Source organism: Mustela nigripes, unplaced genomic scaffold (assembly GCF_022355385.1).
Source record: "Mustela nigripes isolate SB6536 unplaced genomic scaffold, MUSNIG.SB6536 HiC_scaffold_20, whole genome shotgun sequence".
NCBI classification, from domain to species: Eukaryota; Metazoa; Chordata; class Mammalia; order Carnivora; family Mustelidae; genus Mustela; species Mustela nigripes.
Window position 1 is genome coordinate 1,297,104 of NW_026739436.1, and position 26,550 is coordinate 1,323,653.

Below are 26,550 nucleotides of genomic sequence, written 5' to 3' on the forward strand. Positions count from 1 at the left end.
TGTTCCTGTGGCACCAACACATGACTTTTTTTTTTTTTTTTTAAATTTAAAACTTAGTTAACATGTGAATAGTTTCAGGGGTATAATTCAGTGATTTATCAGTTGTGTATAATACTCAGTGCTCAGCTCATTGGGTGACTCCTTAATGCCCATCTCCCATTTTCCCGATCCCCCCAACTACCTCCCCTCTGGCAACCCTCAGTTTGTTCCCTATGGCTAAGAGTCTTATGGTTTGTCTCTGTTGCTGATTTCATCTTATTTTATTTTCTCTTCCCTTCCGTTGTTTTCTGTGAATCTTTCTTTTTTTTTTAATATAATTTTTTATTTTTTATAAATCATTTGTTCTCTTTCTTAAATTTCACATATGTTGAAATCATACGTGTTTGTCTTTCTCTGACTGACTTATTTAGCTTAGCATAATACCATCTATGTTGTTGCAAATAACAGGATTTCATTCTTTTGAAGCCTGAGTAATATCCCATTGTGTGTATATACCACATCTTTGACTATTGTGGCTATTGCTGCTATGAACCCTTTCAGATCACTACATTTGTATTTTTGGAGTAAATACCCAGTAGGGCGATTGCTGAGTTGTGGGGTAGCTCTGTTTAACAGAATAACTGTTCCAGCTTGCATTCCTACCAAGAGGGCAAAAGAGCTACCCTTTTCCACATCTTGGCCACATCTTTTGTTTCCCAAGTTGTGCACTTGAGCCACTTTGAGTGGTAGGGAGTGGCATCTCCCTGTGGTGTGATTTCTTTTTCTGGAATGATGAGGGTGGTGGAGCATTTCATCATATGTTTGTTAGCCATTCAGATGTGTGTTCTTTGGAGCAGTGTCTGTTCATATCTTCTGCCCTTTCTTGGGTAGAATTTTGCTGTGTAGAGTATCAAGTTTGAGAGGATTCTTACAGACTGTGGATACTAGCCCTTGATGGAATGTGTCATTTGGGGATCTCTTCTTCCAATCCAGAGGTTGCCTTTTAGCTGGGTTGATTGCTTCCTTGGCAGTGCCCAATGCTTTCAGCCTGATGACGTCTCAGTCATTCAATTGTGCCTTTGTTTCCCTTGCCTCTGGAGATGTGTGGAGCAATATGTTGCTACAGTCCAGCTCAAAGTGGGTGCTGCCTGCCTTCTCCTTTAGGATGTTGCCAGATTCCTGTCTACTGTGTAGGTCTTTGGTCTGTTTTGAGTGGGTTTCTGTGCATGAGAAAACGAGAGGTCCAGTGTCCTTCTTCAGCAGGTGGCCATTGGTCCAGCGTTCCCACCACTGTTTGGGGAGGAGACTATCTTTTGTCCATTGGATATTTGTTCTCTCCTGCTCTGTCCAAGATTCCTTGACCAACAAGTGAAGGGTCCATGCCTGAGTTCTTCCCTCTGTTCTCTTGGTGCCAGGATCATACCATCAATGATAGCTGTGTCACGCAGCCTGAGCTCCCGATTGGGATGTTTCTGAGTTTGGTGTTCTTTCTCCACTTTCCTTTGGCTCCTCGGGGGACTTGTCTGGTGCTTCCCTCTTTGGAGAAGCATTTGTTTTAGCTCTGTGAAAAATGCTGGTGTCACTTTCATAGGGATTGCTTTACGTGTGGACATGGCTGTTGGTCGTGACTACACCCTGGGAATGGGATTTATTCTTCTAGTCCATGAGCATGGAAAGGGCTTTTAATTCTTTGTGTCTACCTGTTTCTCTCATAAGTGTCTCTAATTTGGAGAGCACATCTCTTGGACCTCTTTGCTGAGGCTTCCTCCTAGTTATCTTACGGCTTGGATTGTAATTGGGAACAGGAGCAATTCCTTGAGGACTCTCTGGGCTGCTTCATTATGAGTGTGCAGAAATGGAAGCGACTTCTATGTGTTGCTGTGTTATTCTGGACAGAGGTGAATTCCCAGACCAGTTCTCGCACATTTCATTCTGTTTTTATTTATATTATTTTCATGGAGTCTTTTGGGTTTCTATATTGATTCTCATGACGTCTGCTGGAAGTGATCATATGATTTCTTCTTTGCCAACTTGGATGCCTTTGATTTCTTTTGGTGGTCAGATGGCAGAAGCTATGACTTAGAGAACTAGGAGGAATAAGAATGGTGGGAGTGGACATGTCCCCATCGTGGTCCTGTCCTTTTCCTTATGGGAAATGCTTTCAGTGGTGCCCCATTGAGAAGGATATTAGCTGTGGGTCTTTTGTAGCCTTCAAGACGTTGAGGTAGGTGCCCCCTACCTCTTTGAAGTTGAGGGTTTTTATCAAGGAAGGTTGCTGTATTTGGTCAAATGCTTTTTCTGCACCTATTGAGAGGATTATTTGATTCTTATCATTTCTTTTATTAATGCTGACCCAACTCTTTTGCAGCTTCCTCAGGTAAGGGACTGCAGAAAGGATCTCCAAGCCTTACTGTTGATATTGCCACTCTCCACTTTGTGGTGGAATGTTGTAATGTCTGCAAGAGATGATCCCAGACACACTGGTAGCTCCTGGGAAGATTTGCTGTGGCCACACTGTGTGTGGATGGGGCAGCCTTTCTCTCATGTAGGACCCCAGAGCTGGAATTAGCTTATTCCTTCTTCCTTAAAACTAGAAGTAAAAATGTCTCTTTCATCCAATGTTGCTGTTCCAGACAAGACAGACCAAACTTGACTTCCACCAAGAACAGGCAGCTGAGAAGATGCTGAAGAAGGTTTCCAGAGGGGCGTGCCAGCTACATGGGCAGACCTACCAAGAACCCATCCAAGTGCAGACCTTCAGGTAGGGAAGGCTGTGGGCCCGTCTCCTTGCTTGCTTTTTACTGTCTTGCCATTATCATTATAAAAAGTAAAGTAAATATTAAAAAAAAAAAGTTGAAAACAGAACAGGAATTCTTGTTCCTGTTAGCATTTGGTGTTTTCTTATCTTTTATATAAACCTTTTAAAAAAGTTGTTATCACTTATGTTTAATTTTGCATTTAGCTTTAAAGAATGAAAATACCAGATGTTGCTACATAATCTGTTATTTTTTTCATGACTGTAGTTTTATGTAGTAAATATAATTTGCTTATGTAGCTACTTTTTTCCAAACGTTTGCAGTTGTAGTTAACAGTGATTTACACATGTACATATATGTACCACTTCTGCCTTTTTAAAATTAACTTGATTGAACATACTGTACATATATGTTTATATAGCATATATATCTGTCCTTATTTTATAAATATAGTTAATTATGAATATAGTGAATATATAAATATAGTCAGTTATCATAAACTAAAGATTACAAGAATCAAAACATTATCAGCATTCCCAAATTCTGAAGATATTTTTTTAACCACTATCAGTAATTTTAGTAACATAAATTGGCTTTGATGGTTTTTTTTTTTTTTTTAAATGTAACTGGAGCTACACAGAGCTGTACTGTTTTGTGCTTTACTTTTGCCTTTATTTTTTTTTTGCACCTTTAATTTTTATGTCTCTATTCTAAAATAGTATATTTTAACTATCTTCCTTCAAGTAATTTTGAGCTCATCTTTTGAAATGCACTTATTTATTAATAAAATATTTATTGCAAACTTACTAGATAGTAGGCACTGTTCCAAGCAGTGGAGATAAATCCCTGTCCTTATCAGGGTATCGTAACTTCGATAATTTTGAGAATTTGTATGGAAACATTTGTATTTTGACAAGTTCTATTTGTTCTATAAGCATGAAGAGTGATTATTAATAGGAGAGCCTCATGACACTTTGAGGGTGCTTATATTATCTGTAACCTGTAATTCTTTCCAAACCTAGGGAGAAGATAGCATTTTTTACAAAACCAACAATTAACATACCTCTTCTGCCAGCCGATGATGTTTGATGTAGTGTGTTGTATACATGAAGTGTTCATCTGTTTGTTTCATTTTCATGAAGTTTTTCGACTAAGTAAATTTGTAAAATATTTATGCAGAAGTTTTAGTAACATTTTGTTCTAAAAAACTCTATAAATATGTATTTTATAACTGACAGCAGAGTTTAACTTTTCCTTTTTGTGAAATTAACATCTCAAAATGGTTATTTTGTAAAAGATCAAGTATCATGTTAATAGTGTACAGTTTTTACACTATTTTATTAGACTTACAGGGTGGAAGAGGAATGAGTTCAGGCAAATTCATTGTATTGTAATTTATTTATAATACTTTTTTTTCCTTGAAGAAAAATACTGACTTTAATTTGTATTTTAAAGACTAAACTTTTGTGCTTCAGTATTTGTCATGCAGTTACAATAGAGCTTTGGGGCCGGTTCTGTTTCTGCCACCCAAACCGCAACACTCTGTGCTGAGCGCATCACTTGTATCCGTTTACCGCGTGTACCTACTGTGTATCTCACACGTTGCGGAGCGGCCCACAGACCGTGCGAGCCAAGCTGTCCCGTGTGCATGGTGCACCAGCCGCCTCTCCTGTCGTCTGCGTCTTTGTGCGCTTGCTGTGAGTCTGGGACAAGCTCTCGGCCCCTGCAGCCCAGCCTCCGGTGACCGTCTGCACCCCCCTTCAGCAGACCCTCTGCAGCTCCCCCGGGAGTTTGCCCCATCCGATGATCATGACCAACGGGCCGCGTGGAGCTCCAGCACTACGGCTCTGTCAGGAAGGGACTCTACGAGAGCTAGGAGCACGCGTTTTCGCAGAATCCGTGAGTCCGCGGGTGGACAGAGTGCCATGACACAGATGCGACAGCCTTTGAAGGCGCTTGTCTAGCGAAGGCAGCGAGCACATGTGGGGCGCGACGCTTGCCCAGGGAGTCACTTACAGAATATTTGATAAATCAAATCAAAATCCCTCCCCCCCACCCCCCAAATACTGGAGTCTTCTCAGTATTTCTTAAGAAATCTTAGTAGTAGTTCATGAGGAAAAAAAATTTTACATAATAAAAATGTATTGGATTCTTTTAAAATGTCAAATGATCTAAATATTTTGCTTTAAGCGTATTTATTATATATGGAATGCACTCTCTTTTGTGAGGCTCTGTATGAGAAAAGAAAGTTAAGTTACACAAAATGTAAAAGAAAATACAGCTTATTCTGTACACCCTTTCCCCCCTCTCTTTCCTTGAAAATAGCTATTTTAATCACTGCGCCTCTATTGTCATTGCTCTTAAAAATCTCCCTGTTTGTATAAAGTGCCTTTCTTCTAAATTGCATTAAAATAATTTTGTGAAAGTATTTCATTCATAATTCAGTTATTATAACAATGTACTTTCTTAGTAATGCTATGATCTATTCCTATGTATTTGTACTTTTGGTCTCTTCTTCCCACACCCCCTTTTTGGGTCAGTGTTTTAGTATATGTACCAATAATGTGTTAGAGACTCACAAGCATTTCTTATCACAACCACCACCTAAGCATATAACATGGTCAATGATGGAATTGCTGAAACTAAAATCTAACAAAACTATGCTGTTGGATGGCTAGAGCATGTACATGACAAATTAAGTCTTAAGTGCATGGCTGTTAATGCAGAGAGACTTCTGGGATACACTGCCTATCTGCTCCTCTTAAGCAGCTGTACAAATGTAAAAATCCTCAAAACAACTGTTCTTGAATAAAATTCACTGCTTACAAAGTCCCTTCCTATCCCCCTCAGTTTCGCACAGAGTTTTATTTGATGTGTTTTTCTTTCACAAACTTGGGGCTCTCTTGTGTTTTTAACCCCACCTTAACCAAACACAAATAAAGGCCCACTTTTAAAAAAATTTTTTTAAATTTCTTTTCAGTGTAACAGTATTCATTGTTTTTGTAACACACCCAGTGCTCCATGCAATCCCTGCCCTCTCTAATACCCACCACCTGGTACCCCAACCTCTCACCCCCCACTGCTTCAAAACCCTCAGATTGTTTTTCAGAGTCCATAGTCTCTCATGGTTCACCTCCCCTTCCAATTTCCCTCAACTCCCTTCTCTCTCCATCTCCCCTTGTCCTCCATGCTATTTGTTATGATCCACAAATAAGTGAAACCATATGATAATTGACTCTCTCTGCTTGACTGATTTCACTCAGCATAATCTCTTCCAGTCCCGTCCATGTTGCTACAGAAGTGGGTATTCATCCTTTCTGATGGAGGCATCATACTCCATAGTGTATATGGACCACATCTTCCTTATCCATTTGTCCGTTGAAGGGCATCTTGGTTCTTTCCACAGTTTGGCGACCATAGTCATTGCTGTAATAAACATTGGGTACAGATGGACCTTCTTTTCACTACATCTGTTTCTTTGGGTTAAATCCCCAGTAGTGCAATTGCAGGGTCAGAGGGAAGTTCTATTTTTAATTTCTTGAGGAATCTCCACACTGTTTTCCAAAGGGGCTGCACCAACTTGCATTCCCACCAACAGTGTAAGATGGTTTCCCTTTCTCCACATCCCTCTCCAACACATGTTGTTTCCTGTCTTGCTAATTGTGGCCATTCTAACTAGTGTTAGGTGATATTTCAATGTGGTATTAATTTGAATCACGCTGATGGCTAGTGATGATGAACATTTTTTCATGTGTCTGAAAGCCATTTGTATGTCTTCATTGGAGAAGCGTCTGTCCATATCTTCTGCCCATTTTTTGATAGGATTGTCTGTTTTGTGTGTGTTGAGTTTGAGGAGTTCATTATAGATCCTGGATATCAACCTTTCATTTATACTGTCATTTGCAAATATCTTCTCCCATTCCGTGGGAGAAGGAATGTTTTGTTGCCTGTTTCCTTTGCTGTGCAGAAGCTTTTGATGTTATTGAAGTCACAAAGGATTATTTTCACTTTTGTTTCCTTTGCCTTTGGAGACATATCTTGAAAGAAGTTGCTGTGGCTGATATCAAAGAGATTACTGCCTACGTTCTCCTCTAGGATTCTGATGGATTCCTGTCTCATGTTGAGGTCTTTTATCTATTTTGAGTTTATCTTTGTGTACGGTGTAAGAGAATGGTTGAGTTTCATTCTTCTACATATAGCTGTCCAGTTTACCCAGCACCATTTATTGAAGAGACTGTCTTTTTTCCACTGGATATTTTTTCCCGTTTTGTTGAAAATTATTTGCCCATAGAGTTGAGGGTCCATTATCTGGGCTTTCTACTCTGTTCCCCTGTTCTGTGTGTCTGTTTTTATTAAAGGCCCACTTTCATGGCAGTTCAGGGCCTCATGGGTTCACCTCCCCTGTTTTATTTCACCCTGCTATAACCTACATGTGATTGCTTTTGTAGCCAAATGGCATCATAGTAAAGAAGTAAAATCAAGACAAGTGAAGATAAGTTTTATGTTGCCCATGGAGATCCCCTTCCTTGAGTGTTCATTATCCATTCTGGAAAACAGAGGTGGTCATTGTTAACAAACTTTCATAGACAGAAACAGTTCATCTTGCAGCTTCTAACCAATTACAACTACCAAGAGTATATGTTAACACTGTCAGAAAAGTAAAGTCCTATTGCTTTTCATTTATTTTTTATATGCCCTTAAGTTTTATGACCTCATCATAAGGTAGCATAAAATATTGTATGTTCAACTATGACTTAGAAGTCATTCATTTGTTTTTTCTGTGTTCATTTTTTTAAATAAAAGAGGTATTTACTGAGTACCTTCTGCATATGAGACACTATTATTAAACACTGCAATAGACAAATTGCCTCCTTTATGAAAGTGTCACAAATTACAACTTACAGTGTGCTAATATACTATGCTTTCTGATGAGTAAAAGTGCCTTATTAACAATTCGAGTGAAGGTGGTCAGAGGTGGAATTGATAATATTTATATCCCTTTTCTAAAAAGCTATTGGAATTCTTCTGCAAACTTCTCTGAAAATAATGCTTCAGACAGATTTTTTTTTTTTTTTTTTACTTCAGCTGATCACTGCATTGTGAAACTGGTTGAACACTGCTTAAATAAATATCCTGTATTGTGGGATTAAGTTATAATCAGTATTTCTCTGTTTTTGTCACCATTTTTTTCTGAGTCATTTGTATTTGAAATTCTTAAACTAGTCTTTTTAAGAACAGTAAAAAACTGTTTTTTAGTTTGTTTTATGTTATAGCAATTGATGTCTAAAAACAGAATACCAAAGCCAATCCCCATGTTCCCCTCACCCAACATCAACACGAATCAATCACCTGCACTTCCATGCACTTCTCGTATTTGAAGCCGTCCCTATATGATATTTCATCTGTAAATATCTCACTTCTCATCCTTTGGTTATGTAGAGCTTTCTAAGGTTGCCATCATCATTAACAGAAACTTAAATTTTATAACAAATTTTAAATAATAAAAGATACTGTTTCACATTTTTTTATTGAAGTATTTCAGAAGTCCACAACTGACTGCCTGAGTGATCAGTTAAGTGTCTGCCTTCGGCTCAGGTCGTAATCTCAGGGTCCTGGGATCCAGACCTGTGTAGGGCTCCCTGCTCAATTACGAGTCTGGTTCTCCCTCTCCTACTTGCACCTCCCCCTTGTCTTTCCCTCCTTCTCTCTCTCTCTCTCTTTCTGTCTCTCTCTCTAGAGCACATGTGCAAAAATAAATGAAATCTTAAAAAGAAGTCATCATCAATAAAACATATATGTTACAACAAATGATGCTCCTGTATTTCCTATTGGAACTCTATGTCAGGAATAATCTTGAGCAAACCTATATATATATAGATATATTTCTTAATACAAAACAAAATGTCATAAAGTTCTTTGGCAGTTGTTTTTTTTAAGTAGGCAGACAGGCAGGCAGAGAGAGAGAGTGGGGGAAGCAAGCTCCCTGCTGAGCAAAGAGCCGGATTCAGGACTTGATACCAGGAGATGATGACCTGAGCCGAAGGCAGAGGCTTAACCCAGTGAGCCACCCGGGCACCTTCTTTGGCAATTTTTTAACAGTTATTTTCATTGTCATTGAATTGTATGAGTTCTTCATTTGTACTATGTTATTAGACATTTAACTGGGTATATGATTGTGAATATTTTAGCCTCTTTTTTACACTGCCTTTTAAAATTTCTTTTGTCTTCTTTAGGGCAGAAAATTTCAATTTTCCATGAGTCCAATTTATTTTTATTTATTTTTTTTGTGGCTCATGCTTTTACTCTGATATCTAACAGACCATTTGCAAACCCAAGGTCATGAAGATCTAACCCTTTATTCTGTTAGTTTTATGGTTTAGTTTATTGTTAATCCATTTTGAGTTAGTTTTTGCATATCAAGTGTAGTAGGATTCTAACTTCATTCTTATGTAGATATCCATTTGTCCATCCACCATTTGTTAAGACAATATTTGTATTTTTCCAAATGGCATCTTTATTGAAAATCCATTAACATAGTTGTATTTAATTCCATAGATACATATGCTTATCTTTATGGCATAATTACACTATTTTGATAACTGTAGCTTTGTAGTAAATTTTGAAATCAGGAAGTATGAAACCTCCAACATTGTTCTTATTTTCAGTATTTTGGGGACTTCAGGAACCCTTGCAATCTTAAATTTTAACTTTCCCTTTTTTTTTTTTTTTTGCAAAAATACCCATTAGGAAACCAGCTCGCTTCAGGCTGCTGTAGCAAAGCATCAGAGACTGGATGGTTTAAACAACAGAAATTTATTTTTTCTACAGTTCTGGAGGCCAGTGTAATAGAATTTGGATGATGGCTCTTCCTTGCTGCAGATGCCTGCTTTCTAGCTGTGTGCCACCTGGCCTTTCCTAGTGAAATAAGTATGTGGTGTGTTTTCGTATTTTACTATCAAACATTAGATGTATTGACTTTATACTGTAGTGTTTAAGAACTATTAATTTTTAGTCATTTGTTTAAGTTAATGGGATTTCAAGAAGAGTAAATACCACTCAAGACTTTACTTCCTCTTCTGGGGAAGCATTAGTGTATTTCCAGTTGTACATGGGGTAGTTAGGCAGATTTACACCCTTGTTATTGTCTTTCTTTGGAAATTAAGTATGATTTAAGGAGAGTCATATGGAGGTCATGTTGGAAATGTGGGTTTATGGTGGTTAATTTTGTATGTCAATTTGATTAGGACACAGGGTGCCCAGACGTTTGGGCAAACAATGTTCTAAATGTGTCTATCAGGGTATTTCTGGGTAAGATTAACATTTGAATTGTGCACTAAGTGACAGCCCTTCCCTATGTGATGGGCTTCCAGTTGTTAAAAACTGAATGAAACCAAATGGCTGATCTGCAAATCTGGGAACTGCTCCTGCCTGACCGCTTGACCTAGAGCTTTGGCTTCTTTCACCCTTCCAGCTTCATTTGAAATACTGACTTTCCTGTGTCTCAAGCAGGCCAGCTTTGGGATTGGTACATTAACTACTGTTTCTCCTGGAACTTTAGCTTGCTGCTGCAGATCTGGAGACGTTTCAGCTTACATAATCACACGATCCAATACCAAATAATAAATAACAACAAGTACAGATGCTATTGGTTTTATTTCTCTGGAGAAGCATGACTAAAATACACCTTTTTTTTTTTTTAACATTTTATTTATTTATTTGACAGACAGAGATCACAAGTAGACAGAGAGGCAGGCAGAGACAGAGGAGGAAGCAGGTTCCCTGCTGAGCAGAGAGCCCCATGCGGGGCTCGATCCCAGGACACTGAGATCATGACCTGAGCCGAAGGCAGAGGCTTTAACCCACTGAGCCACCCAGGTGCCCTAAAATACACCTTTATATCACATTTCTCCTGATAAAGAGTTAGTTTGACTACTGTAAACCTTTGGCTCTTCTAGAGTTAAAGCTGAATGATAGAATATCACATAATTACTAATTTCCTTAGTTTCTCATCACACATATACAAAATAGTTTCCTATTTTAGTGTTTAAGGTAAATACTACCAGGAGTGTGTAGTGATATTGCTGAATTTTAAAGTTTTTAGAATTTTTTGTGTGATTAAGCTTCCATGTGTTTCTTTTTTATCCTTGAATATTAAACACCAAATATATGATTTGTGTATATTTTTCTGATTCCTTGGGTTCTCTTTTTATTTATATTGGTTACCTTTGATACATAAAGGTTTTTTTATTTAGACAGATTTCATTTAATGTATCTTTGTTGCTTATGCTTTTGATAGTTTTCATACTAAGAAATCATGGGAAAACAAGGTCATGAAGATCTTAACACTTCTTTGAATTTTGCACTTTTACCTTTGTAAGTATGTGTATATTTACATATGTAATATATATTAAATTTTACATGTAAGCATAGAAAACAAAGAAATACATACACACCATATACCAACAAAGCTATTTTATTATTTTTTGACTTTAGTGAAATACTACACTTTCTACATTAAACCAGGTGTTGGCTTTAAGAGTGAATTAAACAAATATATTAATATTATTAAGGAAAACATTCATTAGTTTCTATTTTATTAAGTGTTAGAAAATTAAAAGGAGTTCTCTTCTACTAGATTTCATGTGTGGAACTGATCCTTTTATACTTGAATCTTAATGTTAATTTTGGTAATCTATATGTTTTAAAACTATTTCATCTGTGTCTTAAAATTATTGTGTATAGAGCCATACAGGTTAATGTCTTTTGTACTTTCATTTTCATAATTACTTTCTATTTTTTAATTAACTTTGTGTATTTGCCTTTCTCACTTTCCTTTATTAGATTTGGATATATATATTTAATTAGGTTTCTTATTTTAAGGATAGTCAGCATTTGGTTTTAATTGTACTCTTTCTGTTTTATAGTTTGTGAAATACTGGGGTTTTTGTTTTGTTTTGGTTTGGTTTTTATTTTGCTGCTTACTTAGGTGTACTGTTTTTTTTCTTAAATGCTCTTTTTTAAATAGTTGTTTGGATTGGGTATGTTACATTTTACTATTTATATAGCTAGAACCAAATTGGTACTACTCATTTTCCCACTGTCAATGGATATGTTTTAAATACCATTATTTGTAACAATCTGTAATTGCTCTTTGTACTTCTATGCTAACTTAGGAGTTACTTAGTTACGTGTGACATTTTAAATTTATTTTCTCTTAGGCTAAAGTTACAGCTAGTTTCTCTTAATGCCACAGTAAAAGCAAGAATGTTTTCTATATGGACATCTGGCTGGCTCAGTCAGTAGAACAGGGAACTCTTAATCTTGCGGCAGGATGGATGGATCATGAGTCTGAGCCCTACAATGTTGGGCATAGAGATTACTTAACAATAACAAACCAGTAAGAATATTGTGTACAGGGTCCATAATTACTTATATACACTTAACCCAGTATCCACTTTGTTACAGATCACATTGTCTAGATTGTGTATATTTTTGTCAATCTTTTTCCATTTTATCTACCCTAGATTATTAACATTATATAATTTGCCCATACATAATATATAACGGTAATGTATATCTACTTTTCTTTGCATCCTAGTTATTTCTACTCTTGAACATTTCCTGTGTTATTAAGTGCAAATTGTTAATATTTAAACCATTGTGCATTATAGCATTAAGAATTTGTCTGTCAATGCTTTTTAGACTCAGTGTGTTAGCTGCTTATATTTTATTTGCATTTTCCTGGCATATTTCTGCAAGCTTCTTATTTTCAACCTTTTTATTTTAACTATGTATGTTTCTTTATACACAGATTAGCTTTCAATTTTTGTTAATCTAAAAATGTTTTAATCTATCACATTTGGGAATTTTATTGATATGTATCACCTTATTTCTGGTTTTTAAAATGCATTCAAAATTATAGAAATAATATTTACTGTAGCCAGTTTTGCCAATGTGTGCCATTTACACTTGCATTTTATTCTGAAGTTACATTATTTAATATATATATTTTTATACTCTTTTAGTGACTATTTATTTAGTATCTGTTGATTTCTATAATAAACACCATTTAAATTAGAAAGTATCTTCTTTCCTCACCTCCTCCTTTGTGTTGGATTTAAAGTTTATCCTGTTGGGACTCCTGGCTGGGTCATTTGGAGAAATGTATGACTCTTGATCCTGGCATTATGAGTTCAAGCCCCATTTTGGGTGTATAAATATTTTTAAAACTTCTTTAAAAATAAAGTATATCCTGTTAAGTTCTAGTTAATAAGTAGACCTTTAATAATAGCTAGAAGTTTTACATATGTTATATAGATATTATATATACATATATATACATGTAACTAGAAGTTAATAAGAAGTCAATCAACATGCTTATTATTTTGTCATAATACTTCTAAGTCCTCATTCTCTGGTAGCTGTGATGTACCCACATGTCAGACCTATATTTCAACATACGTATTCTCTTTTTTAAACCATTATTTTGTGTTAGGTTTTGTGAGTGTTTTATATATACATACATTCATATTTATACATACATACTTTTATATTCTTTATATAATTTATTTAACAAAACACCTTAAATATGTTTGAAATACACACACACATATATATATATAATAAAGTATTTCTGTCATTCTAAAAGACATCAGTCTCATTGTTTCCATCTCGTTTTAGTATTCTGTAAAGTTATGTGTGTAAATCAAACTGCTCCAAATAATAAAAATGGAAGGAAAACTTAAAAACTTCTATGAGTCCAATAAGACCTTGATGCCAAAACCAGACACAGACTCCACTAAAAAGGAGAATTACAGGCAATATATCTGATGAACATGGGTGAAAAATTCTCACCAATATATTAGCCAATAGGATCCAACAATACTTTAAAATGATTCTTCACCATGACCAAGTGGGATTCATTTGGGGGCTGCAGGAGAATATAAATATAGCTAAAATATATAGTTAAATTTCCCAGAAAGAGCCTATTAAAGCACTAGATTTCTTGTATCTTGATAGCCTTTTCCTGTGCATTTTATACTTGAAAATGATTTGGCTGAATCCAAAGTCCTCCACTCCTGATTTCATTAAAAAAAATTAAATTCAATTAGTTACCATATAGGTTATTAGTTTTGGGGGTATAATTCAGTGATTGGTCAGTTGCATGTAATACCCAGTGCTCATCACATCACCCAAATACCTCATCCCCTCACCACCTCCTCTTCAACAACTTTCAGTTTGTTCCCTAGAATTAAGAGTCTCTTACGGTTAGTCTCTCTCTCTCTCTCAGTTTGTCTTTTATTTTTACTTCCCTTTCCCTGTGTTCATCTCTTAAATTCCATTTATGAATGAAATCACATGGTGTTTGTCTTTCTTTGACTAACTTATTTTGCTTAGCATAATACCTTCTAGTTCCATATCATTGTAAATGGCAAGATTTCATTCTTTTTGATGGCTAATATTCCTGGTGTATATATCACATATACACATATATCATCTATATATACATAGGTCACATCTTAATATATCGTGTGTATATATATATTGCAAGATTTCATTCTTTTTAATGACTAATGTTCTGTGTGTGTGTGTATGTGCCACATTTTCATGTGTATATACCTTGTATATATCTTCTTTATCCATTCATCAGTACATGGACATCTGGGCTTTTCCCATTGTTTGGGTATCGTGGACGTTGCTGCTATAAACATTGGCTTGCAGGTGCCCCTTTGGATCACTACATTTGTATCCTTTAGGGTAAATAACCAATAGTGTAATTGCTGGGTCATAGGGTAGGTCTATTTTCAGTTTTTTGAGGAACCTCCAGGCTGGTTTCCAGGGTGGCTGTACCAGCTTGCATTCCCACCAACAGTGTAGGAGGGTTCCCCTTTATCCGTATCTTTGCCAACATCTCTTATTTCCTGAGTTGTTAAATTGAGCCATGCTGACCAATGTGAGGTGGTATCTCATTATAGTTTTTTTTGTATTTCCCTGACACCAGAGGAAAATGTAGAGCATTTTTTTTCATGTGTCTGTTAGCCATCTGTATGTTTTCTTTGGACAATTGTCTGTTCATGTCTGTCGCACATTTCTTTATTTTCTGTGTGGAGTTTGGTAAGTTCTTTGTGGATTTTTTTTTTTTTTTTTTTAGATTTTATTTATTTATTTATTTGACAGACAGAGATCACATGTAAGCAGAGAGGCAGAGAGAGGAAAAGAAGCAGGCTCCCTGCTGAGCAGAGAGCCCAATGCGGGGCTCGATTCCAGAACGCTGGGATCATGACCTGAGCCAAATGCAGAGGCTTTAACCCACTGAGCCACCTAGGCACCCCCTAGATTTTGGACATTAGCCAGCTCCTTATCTGATAAGATGTTTGGAAATATCTTCTCCCATTTTGTAGGTTAGGTTGCCTTTTAGTTTTGCCAGCTGTTTCCTTTGCTCTGCAAAACTTTTTATCCTGATATCCCAATAGTTCCTTTTTACTTTATTTTCCCTTGTCTAGCAAAGAGTTGCTGTGGGTGAAGCAGAAGAGGTTGCTGCTTGTAGATTTTGATAGATCCTGTTTTACATTTTGTTCTTTCATCCATTTTCAGTTTATTTTTGTGTACAATGTAAGAAAGTGGTGCGGTTAATTCTTCTGCATATGTCTGTGCAATTTTTCCAACATGGGTTGTTGAAGAGACTGTCTCTCTTCCATTGGATGTTCTTTCCTGCTTTATCAAAGATTAGATGACCACATTGATTTAAGTAACTATTTTTGGTTTCTCTTTTCTATTCCTTTGATCTGTGTGTCTGTTTTTGTGCCAGTACCATGCTGTTTTAATTATTATAGCTTGAAGTTCAGAATTGTGATGCCCCAACTTTGGTTTTCTTTTTGCACATTCTACTGGCTATTTGGGTTCCTTTCTGATTCCATACAAATTTTAAGGTTGTTTGTGCCAGCACTGTGAAAATGTTGAATGTATTTTGATAGGGATTGCATTGAATATGTAGATTGCTCTGGGTGGCATAAATATTTAAACCATATTTGTCCTTCCAATCCATGATCATGTAATGTTCTTCTATTTCTTTGTGTCTTCCTCAGTTTCTTTCTATAGTTTTCAGAGTAAAGATCCTATACCTCTTTTGTTTGGTTTATTCTGAGGTATCTTATGTTTCTGGATGCAATGGTAAATGGAACCAATTCCCTGATTTCTCTTCCTTGCTTCATGATTAGTGTGTAGAAATGCAACTGATTCCTGTGCATATATTTTATATCCTGGGACTTTGCTGAATTCCTGTATGAGTTCTGGCAATTTGGGGGTGGAGTCTTTTAGGTTTTCTATGTAGAGTATAATGTCATCTGTGAAGTGTGAGTGTTTGAGTTCTTTGCCAATTCAGATGCCTTTTATTTCTTTTTGTTGTCTGCTTAGGCTAGGACTTCTAGTACTATGTTGAACAATAATTATGAGAGTGGGCATTCCCTGCCATGTTCTTGACCTTAGGGGAGGAGCTCTCATTTTTTCCCCAGAGGATGATATTAGTTATCAGGTTTTTGTATATAGCCTTTATGATTTGGGGGGTTTTATCAAGTAAATATGCTGTATTTTGTCAAACGCTTTTCCTGGATTAATTGAAAGGATCCTCTGGTTATTATCCTTCCTTTTTTTAATGTGCTGTATCATGTTGATTCATTTGCACATGTTGAACCACCCCTGCAGCCCACTTGGTCATGGTGAATAATCCTTTTAAAATACTGTTGGCTCCTGTTGGCTAGTATGTTGGTGAGATTTTTTCATCCATGTTCATCAGGGATATTGGTCTGTAATTCTCCTTTTGAGTGGGGTCTGTGTCTGGTTTTGGCATCAGGGTCTTGTTGGACTGAGAAGAAGTTTGTAAGTTTTCCTTTCATTTCTATATTTGGAGCAATTTGAGAAGAATAAATATGAACTCTTTAAATATCTGGTAGAATTCCCCTGGGAAGCCATCAGGCCCTGGGATCCTGTTTGTTGGGAAATTTTTTATTAATCCTTCAAAGTTCCTTGCTGGTTGTCGGTCTGTTCAGGTTTTCTATTTATTCCTGTTGCAGTTTTGGTAGTTTATATATTTCTTGGAATGGATCATTTTCCTCCAGATTGTCTAATTTGTTGGCATATAGTCACTCATAATGTGTTCTTATAATTGTGGGGGTTTCTGCAGTCTTGTTTGTGCTCACTCCTCTTTCATTCATGATTTTAATTTGGGTCCTTTCTCTTTTCTTTTAGATAAGTCTGGCCCAGTGGGTTATCAATATTAATTCTTTAAAAGAACCAGCTCCTCATTTTTTTTTTTTTTTTTTTGCTCTTTACTACTATTCTTTTGGTTTCTATATCATTAAATTCTGTTGTAATCTTCATTATTTCTCTTCCACTTTTGTATTTAGACTTTACTTTTGGATTTAGGCTTTACTTGCTGTTTTATCTCCAGCTCCTTTAGGTGTAGGGTTAGGTTGTGTACTTGAGACCTTTCTTGTTTCCAGAGAAAGGCTTGTATTGCTATATACTTTACTCTCAGGACCAGATTTGCTGCATTCTAAAGGTTTTGAACTGTTGTTTTCATTTTCATTTGCTTCTATATATTTTAAAAATTCTTTAATTTCCTTGTTGACCTCTTCATTCTTTGTAGGATGCTCTTTAAACTCCAATTATTTGAGTTTCCTCCAGATTTACTCTTGTGATTGAGTCCTAGTTTCAAAACTTTGTGGTCTGAAAATATGCCAGGATGATCCCAATCTTTTGGTACCAGCTGAGACCTGATTTGTGACCCAGTATGTGATCTGTTCTGAAGAAGGTACCATGTCCACTCAAGAACAATGTGGATTCTTTTGCTTTAGAATGGAATATATGCTCTAAATGTATATCCTTGAAGTCCATCTGATCCAGGGTGTCATGCAAAGACCTTGTTTTCTTGTGGATCTTATCCTTAGATCATCTGTCCACTGCTATGAGTGGGGTGTTAGTTTCCTACTATTATTTTATTATCATCAATGTGTTTCTTTATTTTCTAATTAATTGGTTTATATAATTTCCCTCTCCCAAGTTAGGGGCATATCTATTTATAATTGTTAGATCTTCTTTTGGATACACCCTTTAAGTATGACATAGTATCTCCCTTCATCTTTTATTAAACTCTGGTTTAAAAATCTAAATTGTCTGAAATGAGTATTGCTCCCCCAGTTTTCTTTTCACATCCATTCATCTGCTAAATTGTTCTCCACTCCCTCACTTTCAATCTGGAGGTGTCTTTGGGTCTAAAATGAGTCTTTTGCAGGAGGCACATCAATAGGTCTTGTTATTATTATTTTTTTAATCCAATATGATAGCAGGTGCCTTTGATTGGGGCATTTACCCATTTACATTCAGAATAACTTAAATGATACGACATCATATCACCTGTAAAATCACTGTTTCTGTAGATAGTCTGTTGTGTTCTAGTTTTACTTTTGTGCGCTCTCTTCATTTAAAGGGCTCTTTCTTCATAAAATTTTTGGGCTCTCGTCATAAAACTTAAATTCTCTTTAATACTTTTTGCAGGGGTTGATAGTGATCACAAATTCTTTTAGTTTGTGTTTGTCCTGGAAACTTTTTATCTTTCCTTCTATTCTGAGTGACATCTTTACTGAATGAAGTATTCTTGACTACATATTTTCTAATGCAGCACCATGAATATATAATGCCGATTCTTTCTGGCTTGCCAGGTCTCTGTGGATTGGCCTACTGCCAGTCTAATATTCCCATCCTTGTAGGTTAAGGTCCTCTTGTCTTGAGCTGTTTTCAGGATTTTCTCTCTAGCTGTGAAATTTGCAAGCTTCACCTTATATGTCAAGGTGTTGACCTATTTATTGATTTTAAGAGGGGTTGTCTGTGTTTCCTGGACTTGAATGCCTGTTTTTTAACCCATATTAAGGACATTCTCTGCTATAATTTGTGGATTGTATTTCTCTGGGGTTGTTGATGTGTTTTTTGTTTGTTTGTTTGTTTTTTGTTTTTGTTTTGTTCATCTATTCATACTGGAGAAAAATGACTAGATGGAGAGGGACTGGATGGCTCAGTCAGTTAAGCATCTCCCTTAAGCTCAAGTCATGATCCTAGGGTCCTGAGATCATGTCTCACATCAGTCTCTTTGCTCATTAGGGATCCTTCTTCTCCCTCTGTCATTCCCCGTGCTTGTGCTATGTCTCTCTCTGACAAATAAACAAAATCTTTTTAAAAATGACTAGAAGGAGAAATTCACAAGAAAAGAAAGAACCAGAGGTAATGCTATATACTATTGATTTAATCCATGTGGCTATAAGTAACATGTCAGACCTAGAATTCAGAATAATAATGATAAAGATACCGGCATGGGTGCAGAAAGCATAAAAGGTACTAGAGAATCCCTTAGTGCAGAAATAAAAGACTAAAATCTAATCAGTCATAATTAAAAATGCTTTAACTGAGATGACAGTTTAGAATGGACACTCTAAAAGACTATGGAAAATAGGCAGAAGAGAGAATCAGTGATTAAAAGACAAAATAATGAAAATGATGGAAAGTAAGGAAGCCAATGAAAAGGGAGAAAAACAGCTAGAGGATCATGAAGAAAGGCTTTGTGAAGTCAATAGCCATAATAATCAAAATGAGGAAAGAGCTGAGATGTCCTTCAGCAGATGAATGAATAAAGAAGGTGTGGTTCATATACAATGGAATATTACTCAGACATCAGAAAGGATGGAATCTTAACCTTTTACATCAATGTGTATGGAACTGGAAGGTACTGTGGAAAGCAAAATAAGTAAATCAGGAAAGACAATTAACATATGGTTTCACTCATATGTGGAATATAAGAAACAGGACAGAGGATAATAGGGGAAGGGAGGAAAGAATGGGGAGAAAGCAGAGAGGGAGGCAAGCCATGAGACTCTAGTATGGAAAAGAAACGGTTGCTGGAAGGGTGGATGGGGGCATGGGGTAAGTGAATGATGGGCACTAAGGAGGGTATGTGATGTGATGAATATTGGCTGTTATATGCCACTGATGAGTTACTAAGCTCTACATTTGAAAGTAATTGAATTTAAGTACAAAATAAAAAATACTGATACTGCATTCTGAAATATTGCTTTCTGAAATTTTTCCTTTATTTTACTTTGAATAGTTTTTATTGTATTCTATAATACTTTCTAGACCCAAAGTCATGTCACTTGTGCCTAGATATGGTTTTACTTGAACCTGTCCAATGTGGATGTCATACTTTTTTTTTTTTTAACTTGACTAATGGTCTGTACTAGAACTTATTTATTTTTTATTTTTTTTAAAGATTTTATTTATTTATTTGACAAAGAGAGATCACAAGTAGACAGAGAGGGGGGCAGAGAGATAGAAAGAGGGAAGCAGGCTCCCTGCTAAGCAGAGAGCCTGATGCGGGACTCAATCCCAGGACCCTGAGATCATGACCTGAGCCAAAGGCAGCGGCTTAACCCACTGAGCCATCCAGGCGCCCCTGTACTACAACTTACAGTATAATGTTGTTAATAGTGAGAGTAGACTTCATTGTCTTCTTCTTGGGAAAAACCAAGTCTTTCACCAATAAATGTAGTTCCAGTTGTGGTTTTTTTTCCCACGGATGCTATCAGATTTTATCCTTATTATTTATTATTATCATTATTATTTTCTCCTTTATGCTTGTATATGGTTAATTTTCCTCTTCTTTTAATGTACTAATTTGAGGATTAGGTGATTAGGTAATTAATTCAAAATACTTAATTTTCATAGAGGCATTTAATAAACCAACCTTTAACTCCATCCTATAAGATTTGGTATGTTGTATCTTCATTTTCATTCATCCCAAAGTACTTTTAAATTTCATTTCCTTTTTGATTTCTTCTTAGACTATTTTTTAGGAATTTACTATTTATTTTCTACACATTTGTGAGTTTCCCAAATTTCTTCCTTTTATGGATTTACAATTTCATTCCATTGTGGTTGGAGAACATATATTGTGTTTTGTTTTGTTTTGTTTTTCAAAATTTATCAAGGTTTGTTTTATTGCCTAGAATATGATCTATACTGGAAAATATTCCTTGTAAAGTTGAACAGAGTGTGTATTTTTGCCATTGTTGGGTAGTTTGTGCTATAAATGTTTCTTATGGGCTGCTTGGTTTATGCTGTTGCTCAAGTCTTCTGCTTTCTTGTGGTTTGTTGTGCCATTGTTGTATCCATTATTGCATTTAGGGTTTGGAAGTTTTATTATTTTTACATTGTACATTTCTCCCTTTATTTCTGTCAATTTTTAAAATTTAAATTTTAAGCTGGTTTGCCCTTTTATTAGATGTGTAAATGTTTGCAGTTATTAATCCTCTTGATGAATGGATTGATTCTTTTATCATTACTTAATGTCTGTCTTTATCTGTAGTAACTTTTTGATTTGTCTATTTTGTCTGATAATAGCAAAGCCATGAAAGCTTTCTTGTGTTGCTCTTTGTATGGTGTATCTTTTCCTTCCTTTTATTTTTAAACTTTTTTATTTTTTTAATTTATTTTAAACTTGTCTATCTCTAATGTGTCTCACATAGCATTTAGTTGAATCTTTTTGTTTGTTTGTTTGTTTGTTTGTTTTTAATCTAGCTTCTGGGGCCTTGGGTGGCTTAGTTGGTGAAGCATCTCCCTTTATGATTCCAGGGTCCTGGAATTGAGTCCTACATTGGGTTCCCTGCTCCCCTTCTTCCTGCTCTTCCCTGTTTGACTCTCTCTGTCTCGAATAAATAAATAAAATATTAAAAAAATTAGTTTCATAGTCTATGCCTTTTGAGTCAGTTGTATAATCCATTCACATTTAATAATTAAAAACTATATTTTAATAGTTGGATTTATGTCCACCAGTTTAATTTTTATTTTCTATGTGTCATGTCTTTTAATTCCTTCCTATCTCTGCTACTGTTTCTGTTTGTTTGTTTTAATTAAGTAAATTTTCTTGCTGTTAACATCTGGAGCCATTTCCTTATATGAAGAAAACTTTTCTTCCACCTACCTCATGTATGCTGTTATTGGAAAATATTTTCCATTTTTGTATAATTTCCAAAATACATAATATGCAAATTGCTTTATGATACTGCTTTTTAAATAAGTTTAAAGAAGGAAAGAATTTATTTTTATATTAATTACATAATAATACTTATAAGTGCATTTTGTTTATCATTGTGTGGATTCAAAGGGCTTTATGAGGTCACTTGTTTTCAGCCTCAGCTGCTTTTATTATTTCTTGTAAGGCAGTTCTGCTATTGACTTGTCCTCTGCTTTTGTTTATCTTAGAAAATTTTTACTTTGCCTTTTAAAACGTAGCCTCTAAATATAAGAATGTTTAAGACACAAGATTCTTGGTTGACAGGTTTTTTTGTTTTTTGGTTTTTTGTATACTTTGAATGTTTTCTCACTACATCCATTTTTCTGCTGAGTATTAAGCTGTTCAATATCACTTGAATTTCTTTGTACACAAGGAGTTTCTGACATCTTTCCATTGTCCTCCTTGGAGTTCATTTGGCTTCCTGTGTGTATTAGTTTTTTAAATAAATTTAAGAAGCTCAGCTTTCAGTTTTTCTTTCTTCTTTTAGCTTCCTTTTTTGATTCTGATTCTTTTTCAGTATGTGGATATGTGCAATTGGGTCACACATTTTCTTGGGATTATTCTACTTCTTTATTTTCTTCTAATTTCATGGATTTTTCATTTCAGTTTATTTTTCAGTATCAATTTACTATTGTTTTAAAAAATTAATTTCTATCTCTATTAATATGAAAGCCATTGTTATAATGCCTTCTTATGATTTCATTTTTTTGGATTATATAATGGCTAACTTGAATTCATGTTTGTTGAACATCAATTCTCTGTCACTGTCATAGACAATGTCCTGTCTCATATTGGGTTACAATTTTTTCATTTCTCTAGATTTCTCATATTTTTTGTTTGAAACATAATTTTTGTCATAAATTTTATTTGAAACTAAGTTTTGTTTGGAACTAAAATTTTTGTTTGCACCTTTAAAAAATTATTCTATAAATTCCAGTTAGTTAAGATATGGTGTAATATTCATTCCAGGTATATGATATAGTGATTCAGCACTTTCATACACATCTAGTGCTCATCAAAACAAGTGCGTTTCTTAGTCCCCATCACCCATTTCACCCATCCCCCACCCAGCTCCTCTCTAGTAACATCAGTGTATTCTTTAGGGTTAATAGTAATTTTTGGTTTGCCTCTCTCTGTCTTTTGTCCTCTCCCCTTTTTCATCTGTTTTAAATTCCATATGTAAGTGAAATTCTTTTTTTTTTTTAACTGATTTGCCACATATTCCTTATCCATTCTTCAGTTAATGGCCAACGTAATTTGGCTTTTGTTGATAATACTGCTGCAAACATTGGAGTTGGATAAATAAATAGTTGTGCAATTGCTGGATCATTTGGTAGTTCTATTATTAACTTTTTAAGGAGGTTCTATACTGTTTTCTGGAGTGGCTACTCCAATTTGCATTTCCACCAACAGTGCAAGAAGTTTCCTTTTTCTCCACATTCTCACCAACACCTGTTTTGTCTGTGTTGTTGATTTTAACCATTCTGACAGGTATAAAGTGATATTTCATTATAATTTTTTTTATAATTCAATTCAAATTAGTTAGGATATATGGTAAAATTGGCTTCGTGAGTAGAATTTTTTAGTTCATCACTTACATACAGCACCCAGTGCTCATCGCACAAGTGCTCTTTTTCATACCCATTATCATTTAGCCCAGTCCTCCCACCTCCCTCCATCAATACTCAGTCTGTTCCCTATAGAGTCTACCCCTGAGATGTTAATCTGTTTTTTTTTTTCTTAAATTCCACTTATGAGTGAAGTCATTTTATTTCTCTGACTGATGTATTTCACTTAGCAAAGTACCCTATAACTCCAGCCATATTTTTGTAAGTGCCAAGACTTCATTCTTTTTATGACTAATATTCCATTGTAGATATGTATCACTTCTTTGATATCAGTTCATGAATTGATGGACATTTGGGCTATTTCCATAATTAGGCTATTGCTGGTAATGTTGTCATAAATATCAGGGTGCATGTATCCCTTTGAATCAATATTTTGTGTCTTTTGGATAAATAACTAGTAGTGCTATTGCTGGGTCATGGAATAGTTGTATTTAGAACTTTTTGAGGAAACTTCAGTGTGGCTTCACCAGTTTGCTTCACCAGTGTAATATTCATTAGCACCAGCAATGCAAGAGAGTACCCCTATCTCTGCATCTTTGCCATCATCTCTTGTTTCCTGACTTGTTAATTTTAACCGTTCTGAACATTGTGAGGTGGTATCTCATTATGGTTTGGGTTTGTATTCCCCAGTGATGTGTGATGTGAAGCATTTCTTCATGTCTGTTAGCCATTTGTATGTCTTCTTTGGAGAAATGTTTGTTCATGTCTTCTGCCCATTTCTTGATTGGATTTTTTGTTGTTTTTGAGTTTGTTAAGTTCCTTATAGATTTTGGATACTATCCCTTTATCAGATAAAATATTTGCATATATCTTCTCCCATTTCACAGGATGCCTTTTATTTTGGTTTCCTTTGATGTGCAGAAACTTTTTGTCTTGATGAAGTCCTAATCATTTTTGTTTTTATTTCTTGTCTTGATAATATGTTGAGCAAGAAGTTGCTGTGGCCTAGGTCAAAAAGATTGCCCCTGGTGTTCTCCTCTAGGATTTTGATGGATTCCATTTTGGCTGTGTGTGTGTGTGTGTGTGTGTGTGTGTGTGTGTGTGTGTTTGTAAGAGAGTAGTCCAGTTTCATTCTTATGCATGTGGCTGTCCAATTTTCCTAGCACCATTTGTTGAAGACACTCTCTTTTTTCCATTGGATATTCTTTCTTGCTTTCTGAAGGATTAGTTGATTATAGAGGTGAAGGTCCATTTTTGAGCTCTCGATTCTGTTCTACTCATCCAGGTAGCTTTGTGACAGTGGACCTTGCTGTTTTGATGAGGACTGCTTTGGAATTCAACTTGAAGTCTGGATTTGTGATGTCTCCTGCTTTGCTTTTCTCTTTCAACAGTAGTTTGGCTATTCAGAGTATTTTCTGGTTCCATAGAAATTTTAGGATTACTTATTCCAGCTCTATAAAAAATGTTGATTTTGTTGCTTATGTTGAAAAATGACATTTTAACAATAAATTTTCTCATTTCAATCCAAAAGCATGGAATGTTTTCCATTTCTTTGTGTCTTTCTCAATTTCTTTCATGAGTATTCTGCATTGTTAGAGTACAGATCATTTATCTTTTTGGATAGGCATATTTCTAGGGATCTTATGGTTTTTGGTAAAATTATAAATGGAACTGATCCTTAGATTTCTCTTTTTTCTGCCTCATTTCTTTGTTAGGGAAATGAAACTGACTTTTGTGCATTGATTTTATATCCTGGGACTTTGCTGAATTCTAGCAAATTTTTGGTGCATTATTTCAGGTTCACCCTCCCCCCAATTTTTTTGAGATTTCTGTTCTCTTTTTTTAAAAACATATATGTATTTATATGTTTTTTATTAACATATAATGTATTATTAGTCCCAGGGGTACAGATCTGTGATTATCCAGGTTTACACGCTTCACAGCACTCACCATAGCACATACCCTCCCCAATGTCCATAACCCCATCACCCTCTCTCAACTCCCCCAACCCCATCAACCCTCAGTTTGTTTTGTGAGATTAAGAGTCCCTTATGGTTTTTATTCCTCCCAATCCCATCTTGTTTCATTTATTCTCTCTTAACCTCCCCCCTCCCCAACGTTGCATCTCCACTTCCTCATATCAGGGAGATCATATGATAGTTGTCTTTCTTCGATTGACTTATTTCACTAAACATAATACCCTCCAGTTCCATCCACATCGTTGCAAATGGGAAGATGTCATTTCTTTTGATGGCTGCATAGTATTCCATTGTATATATATATACCACATCTTTATCCATTCATCTGCTGATGGACATCTAGGTTCTTTCTATAGTTTGGCTATTGTGGACATTGCTGCTATAAACAATCAGGTGCATGTGCCCCTTTGGGTAACTACATTTGTATCTTTAGGATAAATACCCAGTAGTGCAACTGCTGGGTCATTGGGTAGTTCTATTTTCAACATTTTGAGGAACCTCCATGCTGTTTTCTAGAGTGGTTGCACCAGCTTGCATTCCCACCAACAGTGTAGGAGGGTTCCCCTTTCTCTGCATCCTTGCTAGCCTCTGTCATTTCCTGACTTGTTGATTTTAGCCATTCTGACTGGTGTGAGGGGGTATCTCATTGTGGTTTTGATTTGTATTTCCCTGATACCTAGTGATATAGAGCACTTTTTCACGTGTCTTTTGGCCATCTGGATGTCTTCGCAGAAATGTCTTTTCATGACCTCTGCCCATTTCTTGATTGGATTATTTGTTCTTTGGGTGTTGAGTTTGATAAGTTCTTTATAGATTTTGGACACTAGCCCTTTATCTGATATGTCATTTGCAAATATCTTCTCCCATTCTGTCAGTTGTCTTTTGATTTTGTTAACTGTTTCCTTTGCTGTGCAAAAGCTTTTGATCTTGATGAAATCCCAATTGTTCATTTTTGCCCTTGCTTCCCTTGCCTTTCGCTATGTTCCTAGGAAGATGTTGCTGCGGCTGGGGTCGAAGAGGTTGCTGCCTGTGTTCTCCTCAAGGATTTAGATGGATTCCTTTCACACATTGAGGTCCTTCATCCATTTTGAGTCTATTTTTGTATGTGGTGTAAGGAAATGGTCCAGTTTCATTTTTCTGCACATGACTGA

The 26,550-nt window shown here is 35.7% G+C and overlaps 2 protein-coding genes across 4 annotated transcripts in view; both read left to right on the top strand.

Annotated features, from left to right (window-relative positions):
- LOC132008047 (protein WWC3-like) overlaps positions 1–4,699 on the top strand; it is a 69,550-nt gene extending 64,851 nt beyond the window's left edge. The window contains exons 15-16 of the mRNA XM_059386448.1: positions 2,613–2,740; positions 4,225–4,699. Of these exons, the coding sequence (XP_059242431.1) occupies positions 2,613–2,740; positions 4,225–4,699 (603 nt within the window). The remainder of the gene's footprint in view (positions 1–2,612; positions 2,741–4,224) is intronic.
- Positions 1–26,550, top strand: part of LOC132008019 (protein WWC3-like) — a 95,185-nt gene that overhangs the window by 64,858 nt on the left and 3,777 nt on the right. For 2 of the 3 annotated variants that reach the window (XM_059386379.1, XM_059386380.1), the window contains one exon: positions 2,613–2,740. In XM_059386379.1, coding sequence (XP_059242362.1) covers positions 2,613–2,740 — 128 coding nt within the window. Of the gene's footprint in view, positions 1–2,612; positions 2,741–4,210; positions 5,740–26,550 lie in introns of those variants that run through there. The other variant, XM_059386381.1, reaches the window with a different exon arrangement.